General features: G+C 34.5%; 1 protein-coding gene across 7 annotated transcripts in view; it reads right to left on the minus strand.

Moving 5' to 3' along the window:
* The window catches only part of LOC137653849 (kielin/chordin-like protein), a 352,325-nt gene that overhangs the window by 104,097 nt on the left and 233,037 nt on the right, over positions 1–15,191 (minus strand). For all 7 annotated transcript variants that reach the window (XM_068387520.1, XM_068387509.1, XM_068387513.1 and 4 more), the window contains 2 exons: positions 11,084–11,160; positions 10,491–10,544 (listed from right to left, as the gene is read on the minus strand). In XM_068387520.1, the coding sequence (XP_068243621.1) occupies positions 10,491–10,544; positions 11,084–11,160 (131 nt within the window). The remainder of the gene's footprint in view (positions 1–10,490; positions 10,545–11,083; positions 11,161–15,191) is intronic.

Consider the following 15,191-nt stretch of genomic DNA (forward strand, 5'->3'; position numbering starts at 1 on the left):
TAAGTGACTAGATGAAATAATTAAGGAGACTAATGTCAACCTTTAATGAAGTAGTAAGTCTCCAAAATACACTATCTACAAGTAAATTTCTCATTTCCTATATATTATCTATTATATATAAATCCTAAATTTCTAATTATGATACTAAATATTTGTAACAACGATAGAAAAGGAGCAATAAAGTAGATCGAGCTCTTTTTATTTTCTATGTATTTTATGTAGGCCTACAGGGTGCTATAATATGAAAACTCTATCTCCCTCTCTTTCTTTCTGTACTGCTTTGTTCAGTGGTGTAAGATCCACACAAATTCTCACATCCCCGTAACACTTCATTGTATTCATCACTCTTGAGCACCATTCAGTTGGTGTAGTGACGGGTGCTATGACACTCTGCTTGACCAGATGGCCTTCATGTCAAGAATACAGTATAGTACAGCACTTATAACTGAAGAGATTCTGGATTTGAAATCCTTGACTTACAGCAAGATTAAGTTTCTTCTAGCCATTGTTTTTTATATTCCTCTACTTTTCGTATTAACTGTAGATTTCTGTTGTAGGAGGGCTCGTCAGAGCACGAGATAAAGCATCGGCTATGCTTTGACATACTCCATAAACATAGGTTACTCGAGTTGAATATCTTGCGAGTCAAAGATGGAAACTGAGTTCTTAAGGTGGAAGCTTGGATAGGTCTTTACTAAAGAGTAATGGAACTAAAGGTCTGTAGTCTGTCTCTAGATTGATAGTTGTACCCAATAAGTAATCCTTGAATTCCACACAGGCCCATTTACCTCCTAATACTTCTCAATAACAGCATATATCTACTTGGTACTGCTTATTGCTCTTGAAGCATAGGTAATCGTCAACTACCCTAATCGTAAGATTATAGAAGAATGGCTTAAAGTCCATTACAGAAGGAATTGCCGGCAAAAGTGCTCCTCCTCTTGTTTGGATCATAATGTGCTAATACATATGTAGACATGAACTTGTTTTTAATTGCCTGGAAAATTGCTTCTTGCGGCTGGTCTCAGAACCTGCTGACTCTTCTTTAAGAGTTGCCTAAGTGTCTCAATACTGGTGGTGTCTGGAATAAACTTGGCTAGTTGGTTTACCAAATTGTTAAATAGTTGCAATTCGGTAGCATTAGTCGGTCTTGGAAATTCTTTGATAACCTTTGTTTTTCCTTGGTTAACCTATATTCCATCTTCAGAGATAAATGTGTACTGTACTAGGAATTTTACTTGCCCCTCGGAGAACTTACACTTGTTGTTTAATCTAACTCCAGCATCCTGTATTCACTATAGAACTTTTCAAACATGATCACAGTGGATGTCCTGTGAAGGGCCATAAATGAAAATGTCATCCATAAGGCAGACAACTCCTTCCAATCCCTCTACAATAACTGACATTGTCCTCTGGATGATTTCAGTCTCAGAGCTAATATCAAAAGTACAGTAAGTCAATTAACACGGTATCATCTGAATGGGATTATGAATGTTCTCAAGTGTTAAATCTTCAACAAGGGATATTTGCCAAAATCCAGAATTAGCATCTCATTTCATAAACAATTTGCTTCCTCGTAGCTTGACAAGATTTTCATTGATGCTCGCCATTGGGTGTATTTTACTCTGTACTGGTTTTTTAAATGGTGTAAGATCCACATAAATTCTCACATCCCTGTTATACTTCACTGTATTAACCATTCTTGAGCACCATTCAGTTAGTATAATGGCAGGTGTTATGGCATTCTGCTTGACCATATTTTGTAATTTATTTTCAACCTTTGGAAGTAGTGGATGGTATATACAGGCAAAAGGGTGTTGTGTTATCTAGTAAATCTATTTTACATTTTGTTTTCAGCAATCCTAGGCCTTTAAAAAGTTTTAAACTCATCAGGGAACTTGCGCACACTTTCAACATTGTAAACTTCAGGTCTAGATATTAATAGTCAAACTTTCTCTATAACCTTTCCGGATAAATTATGGTGCTGTTTAGACAAGATGAACACACTCTCAACAAAGGTTTTATCTCATACTTTTTTCTGATTTCTGGATTGGAATCTTATCTTTAAATAAAAGAGATAATTTAACAATATCTGGTCCAACAAATTTACATACCAAGGATGGAAGATTAAATTATCTGAGCCCTCAAGGGCCGTCTTCTCATCAATAATTATTGCTTTCGATCTACAGTACTATCGAGTTTGAAAGTAGTTTCCCCATAGTTTACTTGAATATCTGCTGACTAAAAATTTTCATCATCTGACTCCTCCAAGCATATAGTACCCTTCTGTAGATTCATCAGTCCTTATTGCTACCTTTGTGCATTTGGCACACTATAGTATAATGTCCTATTTTATGACAATTTTGGTATTTAACATCTTTAGCATGATGCCCTTGTGGTGTGAATTATCCCAGCCACACCAATGACACTTCCATGAACTGGTTGATGTTGTTTACTTCTCCTTGGCTGTTTTTGTTTCATATGCTATTGAGCCTTATCATTCCTGCTGACTGATTTCTTTACTGATGATTTAGGCATACTGGTACCCTTATGTTTTGCTGTATAGCCAACTGAGTTAGCTTCAGATTTTCCCTTGATTACCTGCTTGTGCATTCGAGATATTTCAGCAGGTTAAAGACTTTGTACTATTTTTCTAAATTCAGATCAGGTTGATAATGAAGTAGTCATTCTTTATCTGCTTCATCCTAAATATCAATGACTATTCTGTCTCTAATTCTGTCCTGAGGCCGCCAATCTCGCATGAATTGGTCTGTTGAGAAAACTGGGGTACGCATTCGTCAGTACTTTTACTACTTTTCTGATTTGCAGAGATAAAGACAAACATCTCTGAAAGTTAGCTGCATTGATGTACAAAGTGTCAGCAAAAAGCTTTAGTTATCTAAGCTGGTTTCTTCTCATCATCAGAGGCTAAGGATGGGAGGGAATTCATAACTTTCTTGCATGCAACTTCCATAACTGTGTATAATGTTGCAGCAACAATTTCTATCCCTTCGACAATTTCCTCCCTTACCATATTTCTCATTTTATCCTTTGAGAAAACTGGGGTACGCATTCGTCAGTACTTTTACTACTTTTCTGATTTGCAGAGATAAAGACAAACATCTCTGAAAGTTAGCTGCATTGATGTACAAAGTGTCAGCAAAAAGCTTTAGTTATCTAAGCTGGTTTCTTCTCATCATCAGAGGCTAAGGATGGGAGGGAATTCATAACTTTCTTGCATGCAACTTCCATAACTGTGTATAATGTTGCAGCAACAATTTCTATCCCTTCGACAATTTCCTCCCTTACCATATTTCTCATTTTATCCTTTAGGTTGGTGGCTGCTTTGAGGTAGTAATCCCAGGCATTCTTGAACTCTCTCCAATTATCAACGAGATCTCCCTTGAGGGTCAAGGGTTGGGTTCATAAATTTGGTAAGTAAAAGTTAAAGGTTAAATGTGTCTGGTTCTAGTTCCAATTATATTTGAAGAGATGCTTATTGAAAGGTCAGCCAGGGAAGCCCAACCCCACAATGTGGTCCCTGACAGCAGTAACCTCCCTAGTAAAACAGCTTAAACTCACAGGCCAAGGCAAGACTTGATCTGCATTCATGCCAATGCAAGGCAAAAGAGTTATCACTGTACTAGCCTTCCTTACTTTCTTAATGGGCACTAAGTGTGGTATTTTTAACTCATCTGAACCTAGCAGTTTAGGATTTTTGGGATACAGCTATCAATAATTATTTTATTGCTTTTATTTTAAATTTCTTATCTTGCAGAAATATATTTAGATCTTAAAGAAATTCATTTGCAATTTGGCAAATTTTCTCAGAACACTGTCTGCAGGTATTAGTGATCTGGAAATACTTGGATTTATTAAAACACTGGCAAGACTGCATCAGTATGGTGCCGCGGCTGCTTGAAAAGTAAAAAACTGACTGTATACCTAACGATAATCTTTATTTAACTTTATATCCCCATAAATTGTGACCAAAATGTTCTCAATAAGTTCACAACGTGAGGTTTCTTTCATCATCGATATAATTATGAAATTGAGGAGTATGTGATACCAATAAAGCAGGATGCTATACACCCAAGGGCTCCAACATGGAAAAATAGCCTAATGAGGAAAGGAAATAAAGCAATAAATAAACAACAAGAGAAGTAATGAACAGTTAAAATAAAATATTTTTGAAAACAGTAGCAACATTTAAACAGACCTTTCAGATATTAACTAAAAAAGTGAGACATCAGCCTGTTCAAAATAAAAACATTAGCTGCAAGTTTGAAGTTTTACCCATTCAACTGCCTGATTAGGAAGATCATTCCACAACTTGGTCACAGCTGGAATAATACTTCTAGAATATTGTGTGATATTGAGCCTCATGATGGAAAAGGCATGACTATTAGATTTAACTGCACACCTAGCATCACGAACAGTATGGTACTGTCTGGGAAGATCTGAATGCAAAGGATAGTCATAATTATGAAAATTCTTATGCAACATGCATAATGAACTAATTAAACGACGGTGCAAGAGATTAATATATAAATTAGGAATCAGAAATTTAGTAGAATGTAAGTTCATGTCCAACAAAATAAGATGAGATGCAGCTGAACACCAGAAAGGAGAACAACACTCGAAACAAGGTAGAATTAAAACGCTTCAGAATAGATTGAACGGTGTTAATGACCATAGATGTCAGGATGCCGGAAACCTCAAATCAATCAATCAATCAAAATAGATTGATCACCGAAAATCCTAAAAGACTTTCTAAACAAGCCAATTTTTTATGCAATTGAAGAGGACACAGACCTAATATGTTTCTCAAAAGTAGATTTTCTGTCAAGAATCACACCTAAAATTTTAAGTCATACAAAGTTAAAGAAACACTATCAATGCTGAGATACGGATGTTGAGGAGTCACTGTCCTCGACTAATTTACTTTGAGGTTAGTTAGGATTGAACTTTATGCCCCCCATAATTTGCCACCATGCACTAATCTTAGCTAGATCTCTATTAAGGGATTCAGCAACCCCAGATCTACATTCAGCAGATGGAATTGATGCAGAGTAGCAACATCTGCATATGCAACGTGCCTGTTTTTGTTTTTAGGACGAACCACATGTCATATGTATGTAGTATGAAAAGTAATGGGGCAAAAACACTACCCTGAGGAACACCCGATATCACATTCCTATAATCACTTAGTAGGTAGTAGGTTGGCCAGGGTACCAGCCACCTCTTGAGATACTACCGGTAGAGAGTTATAGGGTCCTTTGACTGGCCAGACAATACTACATTGGATCCTTGCCTCTGGTTACGGTTAATTTTCCATTTGCCTACACATGCACCGAATAGTCTGGCCTATTCTTTACAGATTCTTCTCTATCCTCATACACATGACAACACTGTGATTACCAAACAATTCTTCTTCACCCACGGGGTTAACTACTGCATTGTAATTGTTCAGTGGACACTTTCTTCTTAGTAAGGGTAGAAGACACTCTTTTCTTTAGCTATGGTAAGCAGCTCTTCGAGGAGAAGGGCACTCCAAAATCAAACCATTGTTCTCAAATCTTGGGTAGTGTCATAGCCTCTGTACCATGGTCTTTCACTGTCTTGGGTTAGAGTTCTCTTGCTTGAGGGTACACTCGGACACATTAGTCTATCTTATTTCTCTTCCTCTTGTTTTGTTAAAGTTTTTATAGTATATATATGAAATATTTATTTCAATGTTGTTACTGTTCTTAAGATATTTTATTTTTCCTTGTTTCCTTTCTTCACGGGGTTATTTTCCCAGTTGGAGCCCCTGGGCTTATAGCATCCTGATTTCCAACTAGGGTTGTAGCTTAGCAAGTAATAATAATAATAATAATAATAATAATAATAATAATAATAATATGGTGCCCATCAACAATTCTTTGCAATGTATTACTTATAAATTCAATAATGATTCCAAGAAAAGACCTTCTCTATCCTTATTGTTTGAGTTTGAAAACTAGGGCCTTATGGTTAACAGTCAAAGGAAGCGCTAAAATCAAGGTCAATCATATGAACTTCCTGATCGCAATCAATTGGAGATTGTAAAAAGGGCAACCCATGCTCTAAAGCCTTTATGAAAGCCAAATTGCAAACTAGGGAGCAGATGGTTACCCTCAGCACAGTAATAACACCAGAGTTAATGTATGGATCGGAAACATGGGCTCTAAGAGTAAATAAGGAAGTAAAGCTTGAGAGCTTGAGCGAGGTGGATTATGGGAATATCACTGCTTAAAAGATTGGAAAATGATAAACTTAGAATAGCAGGCATAGTAAAGATTACAGAGGTGATAAGAGTGTCACAACTGAAATGGTAGGGGCACGCATTGAGGATGGATGGTGGGAAGGAGTGAGGAGTGCTTGGGAGTAACCTAGTAACCTGTTATGGGAGGAATATTGATAAGGAGGCAAATAATTAGATAGCGAGATAAGGTGAGGGATGATCTGGAGAGAAGATTGTTTTGGTGGCAAAGGATGTCTTTGATAAAAGGCATTGGAGAGGGCGCATCAGGCAAACAACCCCCTAACGTAGGGATAACAGTGGGGAAGATGATGATGATGATGGGTATCAGTACCCTGGCGGGAAAAATTGTCCCTCATAAGAGTTAAAACTTTAATTATACAAAATTACTGTACCCCACTTGAACAATCAAAAGTACACCATTCTCCTCTACTTAACACACTATATCTGTATCATGTGAAAAATGAGGAGTGGAGCTACAGTAACAAAATACATTGTGAGGGATATGTAGCAGATTAAATAGCCTTTCTCTATTTACATTAAACACAAAATAAACATTAGTAAAGAAAAAAGGAAGACCAAAAGGAATTGTTTGAACCTTACCTTTCCAACACGATATAGCAAGTAAATGAAAACGATCTTAATAAACAGAAGAGAACTAGTTTCTTTAACTGCTACACAAGACACAATTACAGGTTAGTGGGAGGTTAAAAAACCTATTCTGCCTAGAAATTGAAGAAAGTATAGAACCATATATAATCAAAGATGACAGTCTTGCACTGTGAGTATAAAATTCAACGTTTGAATGTAAATCTGTCATCAACACATCAGAACAAGATGAAAAAACATACCCTCCGTGAAGTCGTTATATTTACAGAGGGCAAGCCTAAGGCAAAAATTAGATTTCATGCTGAATATAAAACAAAAACCAAAATATCAGGAACTCCACAAAACATACCTAAAACATCTTATCAAATTAATCAGGAAGTAAAAAAAACCCGTTACACTTGATACACTTGAAAATGGAATATACTGGTATGATTTAAAAGATAAACTCCCGCTCTGAAATTATATAAATACAGCAGTGTATACCAATAAGCACAGTTTCCTCCTGAAAAATCACAAAATGTTCTCAGCTGGGTGGTTCTAGGTGGAGAGAGTATAAGGGATGGGGAGAAAAATTCAATATTTAATGCTAAGTTTGGTAAGCTAACGCTTCGTACCTATTAGCAATCTGACCTATAGGTACGATTCATCAAAATGATTCATAATATCTTGCTATAGGAATCTGACATTTATGAACCTTATTTTATTAATAAAAAGGCAATTTTCTGATTCCTCTTGTTTGTTTCAATGGTATTTGTTTCGATGGCCATCATCACAGAAAAACTAATTTCTTGTTTCACTGATATCTCCTCGTATTTCTAATTCTGTTTTAATAATAAGAATATAGACCAATTATCACTAAGAAAAGATAGAAAAAACAGGTCAAGATTGGTTAAATTTTCTTGTATGTCAAGGCTATTTTTTCTAAATTGGTAGTAAGCTTATCTTAATTCAGAGGTGTCTCCAATAAATATGCATATTTATTGTAATGGCTCTCAATATTTGTTATAAACAATGTCCTAGGAATTATACCTGGCATCTAAAGAGTTGTCGGTTCACTCAGCTCTTCTCAAGTCTTTTTCTTCACTAGATTGAGTCAGTTGATCTAATTCTATTGCTTTGTAGTGTTCAAATCACACCAGAACCTGATCAAATTATCAAAATACAGAATTAAAGGAAAATTCATAAGCTGAAGAGGATGGCCAGTAAAGTTAAAGAACAGATGAGAAATGGAAAAAGATAGCTGCTGAAGCCGATCTGATGCACACGGCAGGGATTAACCCTTATGGGAAAAGTATATAAAACACACATACTAAAATCACTTCAGAGAATACTTTATAAATCATCTAACAGACTGCACTTTCTGCTATGAAATGTATGAGTAAATTCTAATTTCAAATTATTATACCAATTCTCTGAGACTTTACCCCATAAATTTAGTCAACTCCTAATTGCCAAGGGAGAGGTACAGTGCCAATAGAGGATCCACAAAAACTGCAAAGTTCAGTAATGCATATTAGTATATCAATAATTTTAAAATGTGGTAATAGAAGGGATCTTCAGTACTAACATTAGTCTAATAAAATAACTAAATACTAAAGATTTTTGCAAGTGCTGAAAGAGGAAATTAACGTATTAGTTACAATAGAAATTGGAAGCTTCATCACAACTTATTCTATTTAAGCGGAAGACTGAGCATTTTGTTAAATGTTTACCCTTCAGAAAACAAGGAATTATTTTACAAGCTTAACAGAGCTCAATCTTCATACCAGTTAAAGGCTTGATATATCTCTTTCTTCACTTCCTTATAGAATCAGTCTCCCAATGTTTAACTGTCAAGTTTCTTACCGAATCACGATGCCCATACGAATAACACAAATGCCATTAGTGACCTTCAGAAGATCCATGTTTAATGAATGCAATGTTATCAGTAATTTCTGTATTGTTTGAGATTTGAACAGTGCAAATCTGGACTTTTTTCAACTAGTTTTAAACGAGATTAAAGTTTTAAATGCGATGAGCTTCATATACAATAATCAATTGTATGAATTTACAAGTTTTTAAGTTATCAACACATTGGGCCACTCAACAATCATAAAGACTAAAATTCCACTTGTGTCTCTACGTTCAAAAGAGTATTTAATCTGAAAACAAATAAGATTTTATTCCTATTTACAATATAACATGGTATAAAGATGACTATTTCTACACAATCAATCACAAAATGTAAAGACATAGTAACCATTGCAACTAACCATACTTAATCCTTCACTGTTTTGCAAAAGGAAAATAAAATATATATCAACCTTTTTGTTACAGAAAATATAATGCATATTAGACAAAAAATTTGAAATCTGAAAAAAATATTGAAAATAGGAATATTAGTCCATGAGTTAGAATTATTGAAAAGAGAAATATTAATTTGTGAGTTAGAAATAGTCTTTTCATAAATTTCATGCAAATATTTCATTGCATTACTAAAATTATAGGTATAACAAAAAAACAATTACCCTTATTCTATAATGTATCATATTTCTTACTGATCATTAATTTCCACTATGTATTTGTCCTTACCAAGAAAATAAATAGTCTTCTACGACGCACTAGACAAATCTCTACCATCACCACAGAACTTTGAATTACAATACACAATACTTGATGTGTAGCTTACCCTAACTATACGTCTGACATTTACTTAAATACTTGTTTCGTTTACTATAATTCAATACTAAAAAACTTACATGCGGTCATCAGTAGAAAGAAAGTGGGCTTTGATCTTATGAAAATATTGGATAGTATGTGCTCCACCTGATGGAGCAATTTCATTAGTTACTTTTTTTATGACATGCCTTTTCCCACATAAAAAGAGATTAAATATACCTTTCCGTTACAAGCTCCACAAATAAAACTCGACACAAAAATAGTTTTCAAGTGTCACTGAGGCCACTTCCCTTAAAGCAAACAAAATACTCTTTCTAATTCCAACACTGTATCTGGTTGTACCTGCTTAGAGCATAGCAGAATAGCTATCAATCGATTTGCAGAAAACCTATAATCAAAATTCAACTCACGACTCTGTCCTTACAAAGCTCTACCATTGAAATCAAAATATTAAGAAAATTTTATGGAGCAAGTTTCTTATAGGTGTTTTGTACTGTACCTCAAAGTGTTGGCTAAATCATCAAACGAGAGCTCTACCATTAATATAGTTATAACAAAATAAAAAAGTAATAGGAAATTCAAAATAACATTACATACATTGTTTGAAAAGCAGACAGTAACATATTTCCCATTTTTACAAATATTCATATCTTACTCTTAAAATCACAAAATGTTGCACACTTGTAAACAAAGCCAAAGATATTAGCATAAAACTAAAATTTAGCACATTACACAAACCTGTTTCACTATTAGTGAATCCTTTTGCCAAACTCTATAATTCACAATAGAATAATAATACAGTACTAAGATAATTAATGGTACCTAAATTTTCCTGATTTCTAAATATACATGCAGTTTTTTATTTTTTCATATGGCCACCTGACCTATTAAACAATAAAACTGTAACCAAATACAAAATATGCAGTAAAATCAAACATACCTTCCTCCTCCTTCGTGTCTTGCCCAAGGTCCTCTACTATTCTGGAGTCATCAGCTGTAATTAAAAAAGCAGAACTGTTTATGATAATGCTGTTGTAAGTAAAAATTAAATAAAAGAACTGCATTCATCGGTGTGACCAATTATACATAAAATATAAAAATATTCAACCAACCTCATTTATACTAAGAGAATTACTGTATGTGTCTGTAACATATGAATTTAAAAATTACTTATATTTATAGTTTATAAAATTACACATTGTAGCAAAAATGTCAACAATAATGAAGGGCGTTATTATAAGGAACTTATTACAGAATACAGTATGATAAAAACTTGCGTAAATTTAAAATTTCATAACAAAGCAATTCATTTTGATATATCGTAGATCTAATTATCATAAGGGTGCTTGAAAAACCAGATAAGGAAATCTCACTGGTCTGGTAGCAAGCAAACTTAGAATAGGGAATAGTTTTGTAATAGATCAATTGTTCTCCATTCTCACACAAGAACTAGCTGAAGAATCGAAACTGCAAAGCATAAAAATTCAATTGTAAGACAGATACATGACATGAATCAATTTTGAAGATACTCACGACATAGCCAGTCAATTGGACAACAGTTTTCTTTGAAGAATATAGGTACACAATCACGCTCATATTTGGCTGCATACCTACAACATAAAGAAAATCAAGTTGATAATATAAATGATCACATCTAGAGTAAGTAACAAAGTTGAGTAATATACAGAATTCCTATAAAAAATACTTATTTCTATACTCACCTAGAGTTCATATTGCTGCTCTCTAAAAACTAGCTAAATATCATCGCCTACCAATAAACAAAAAAAAGACCCGCTTTATTTCCTTGTAATAGCCCAGCCCCTCTAGTGTAGAATTGGAATCGTATGACAATACTACCAAGAGGATAAACCATTCTCTAAGTTGAAACTACCTCAATAGCCCCTTGACATCATTATCAAGTGAGGAGGCAGGGGGAGGAGCATGTGTATGAAAGCCAGATTATTATAAACGTGAAGTCATTTCATTATTAAAATTTTATTAATTTCTATGACCCTACACTGGCATTAATACTACGGACTCCCACAGTGATGTGGATGTGGGAAAGTGAAGAAGAAATTTAGGAAATGTTAAATTAATAGAGCCCCACCTTTCCTACATGTTACAGTAAACTAAGAAAGAAATCCCACTTTCAGATTGAAAATAAGAAAAATAGTATTCCCAATGTGGCTTTTTCCTCAAAGTATTCAAAGACAGTTATTTCTGAACTATACAACATACATCTCTTAATTCCTTCCTTTTGACATGAATAAGTCATTAAATGGTTATCAGCTTCAATATGAATGGCTGCTTGGTTTATGATTCATTAAACTGTTCAATTGTAAATTCTAGTTTCATTTGATTTCTAAGCCTCAAAACATTTTGACTTGTATAAAACTAATCAGTTACCTTTAAAGTCTATCATTACAACTAATAAATGAAAACCATTGATGCATAGTTTACGAGATAATTTACTCATGACTCTTTGTGAATAAGAATATAGCAAGTTTCTTTGAAACATTTTACTTGGCTGTTAATCCCTGTGTCTCAGAAGGCTGTGTTTTAGCAAAAAAGGCTAGGTTTAATTTTTATAGAGGAAATTATGACAGTAATACCACTCCAAACATTGTCTTTACTATAGCCTAACTAGTTTGGATTTTGCTATTTTGGTGATATAATATCATTATCTTCTTTTCAGGCCTAACTATCCAGTTTCTACTACACCATTCAGTAACGGTTCGGGTGGTACACAGTTTATCCCAGGTTCAAGATCCCCTCACAGAGCCTTGGACTCTTTATTTACTTGTGGTCTTCTGCAACGTAACTATCACGCACTAACCTTACTAACCGCTTTTTTAGGCACTTTGATTTGGGAAGGCTGAAAACCAAGATGATAGCCTAGATCCTCATTTCTCTCCTCTCATTAAATTATTGGAAGTACATCTAAAACCCTCCATATCTATCAAGTGCCGAAATGTTAATCTAGATATTTTATTCCTCCTAAGGTCTACTATTGTTAGCGGTTAGTGTGACATCTCATTTGATCCCTTTGGACAAATGTTCTTTCTTTGTATAACGATTCACTACTTCAGTTCAATTCCATTTTGTTTGAATGGCTTGGTGTGCTGTTCTCTTACAGGTTTGACCAGGTTTGACCATTAACACATTTCATCCTTTCCTCCAATAAGGTTAATGTTGAGTTTAGTACCTCTCTTGCTTGAATGAACCTCTCTATCTCGGACACAACCATTTGTCGTAGGTAGTCTATTTTGAAAATAGATAATTTTGAATAAAGATAATTTTAAATTAGTCATTAAAAGACACTATTCATTAAAGCCAAACGAACTACAAGGTACAAAGTTAATTTTGTCTTAAGTCTTATAAATTATTGCCAAGCTAGTCTTGAATTACGGTCTATTTCATGCACTGTTACTCGTCAATATGGAACTTACAGATTAATCAAAAAAACAACTTAATGATTTTCTTTAAATCCCTTTAGCATATGTTGTATTAAGACAGATAGATAATATGTAAAAAATTTTAACTTCAGATAATGGTTAATGTACTGTATTTACCACCTGCCTTCAGTTGCCAGTTACCTAAAGTAGTTTAGGTCCAAGAAATTCATTTTAGACACTGGATATCCTTTGATATATACAAAGTAAGTACAGCAGACCTTAATGGTGTCTTCAGACGTGAGCCAACCCTAGACCACATACGAAACCAAAGGAGTATATGGTCAGCCTCCTAGTTCCCGATAAGGAAGTAATACTTATTTGGGCAGGATGTATTAGTCTATGTACGTCCTGTGATAAGGGTAATGACCAGGTATTTTACCAAATGGTGGGAAGTCTTGGAAGTGTAATTATTCCACTATTTCAGACAAGTTGTAGATAAAGAGGGTAGTAATTAAGATTGAGCAGCCTGTCCCCAATGTGTCATAAAATACCAATTAGACTAGAATGGCATTTTGAGTGATCTTTTGCATATTAATTCGTCTCATGTGTATAAAATTGATATGTGCATCCTTTCTAGTGTTTCAAAATACCATACGAAAGACAAAGTGTGGTTCAATGATGATTGTAGACATGCTTATCTGGAGAAGAAAAAGGCCTATCACCTTTGGAAGGGTAACAGATCAGCTGTTGCTCAAAGGGTTTTTGCTTCAATTGAAAAAGAATATACTTTGAGCATAAAACTATCCCTTTCTGGTACAACACAAGAAAATAAGTGGTGGGCTACCTTTAGATCTGTACTCTTTGGTGTAGATTTAACAGTTCCTCCTTTACATAAAAAAAGATTATTCTGTTGCTCTCTGTGTCCAAAGAAAAAAGAAACCCTTTTGGCTGACATGTTTGACAGTAAACAGAATAATGAAAAACTTGATTTTCTTCATTTCTGTTTTCTGAAGGTTAAACTAACTAGTTTAGCTTTTCAGCCCAGTAAAACTAAAGCACTCTTGATTGACATTGATGTTTATGGAGGTGTAAACCCAAATTGTATTTTTCCTCTGTTTTAATAAAGTCAGCTGATTTTTAACTCCTGAGCTGTCTGTTATTTTTTGTGAGATATTAAGAAAAGTTTTTCTATTTTGCAATTGTTGGAGACTTGGCAACGTTACTCCTTTAGGTAAAAGTGTTTGTGGTAGCTCTAACCAGCTGATTACTGCCCTTGTTTTCAAACCCAAACAGTTGGGCATCATTATTGAATTTTTAACTAATATGTTGCAACGAGTTGTTGTTGATGGCAACCTTAGTGTTCCTCAGGGTAGCGTTCTTGCCCATTACTTTTCATACTATATACACATAACAAGTGGTTTGGCCTACAAAACAAGCTCGTTGCATATGCAGATGATGCAACTCTTTGCACCAGTTCTATCTCCAGAATGGAGATTTGGGGTTGATGAGACTCCTAACAGAAATATAGCTAAAATTAGAGCATGGGGCAAATTATGGGGCATGAAGTTGAACCTTAATACTCAAACTATGATTGTCTGTAGGTCAAGGACAGTGGCTCCTCAACATCCGGATCTCTGAATTGATAATGTTTCTTTGTCTCTATATGACTTAAAATTTTAGGCATGATTCTTGACAGCACATTTACTTTTAAGAAACACATTCTGCCTTGTTTCGAGTATTGTTCTCGTGTCTGGTCTTCAACTGCTAAATCTCATCTTAATCTGTTGGACAGGAACTTACAGTTATTAAATTTATAATTCCTGATTTAGATATTGATTTCTGCCACTGTTATTAATTAGTTTGTTATGCATGTTGCATAAGATTTTTCAAAATTCTGACCATCCTATGAATTCTAAAACTTTAGTTAAGCAGAGAAGAATCTAGTAGTTCCAATCGGTTAGGCACTATATTTGTCTGTATACAGTATCTATAAGTTTGGGAAAGTGTGTGGTCACCTATAAATATTCCATGTTTCCTCCTTCATTAGATTTTCTCTGCATGTTTGCAATTCAAGCTACCACATGGAAGCACTGCTTTTTTCAGATTAGTGAAGTTGAAATAATGTTGGGGCTGGTCACCACTCAGATGGATGACTTCCTGGGAATACTAGATGCTCTTGACAAAACAATGATAGAGGTGTTTTGTCATCTGGTTTTGGTTTGGCTACAGGAAAGTCTAAACTTTTA

This window comes from Palaemon carinicauda, chromosome 1 (genome assembly GCF_036898095.1).
Source record: "Palaemon carinicauda isolate YSFRI2023 chromosome 1, ASM3689809v2, whole genome shotgun sequence".
Lineage (NCBI taxonomy): Eukaryota > Metazoa > Arthropoda > Malacostraca > Decapoda > Palaemonidae > Palaemon > Palaemon carinicauda.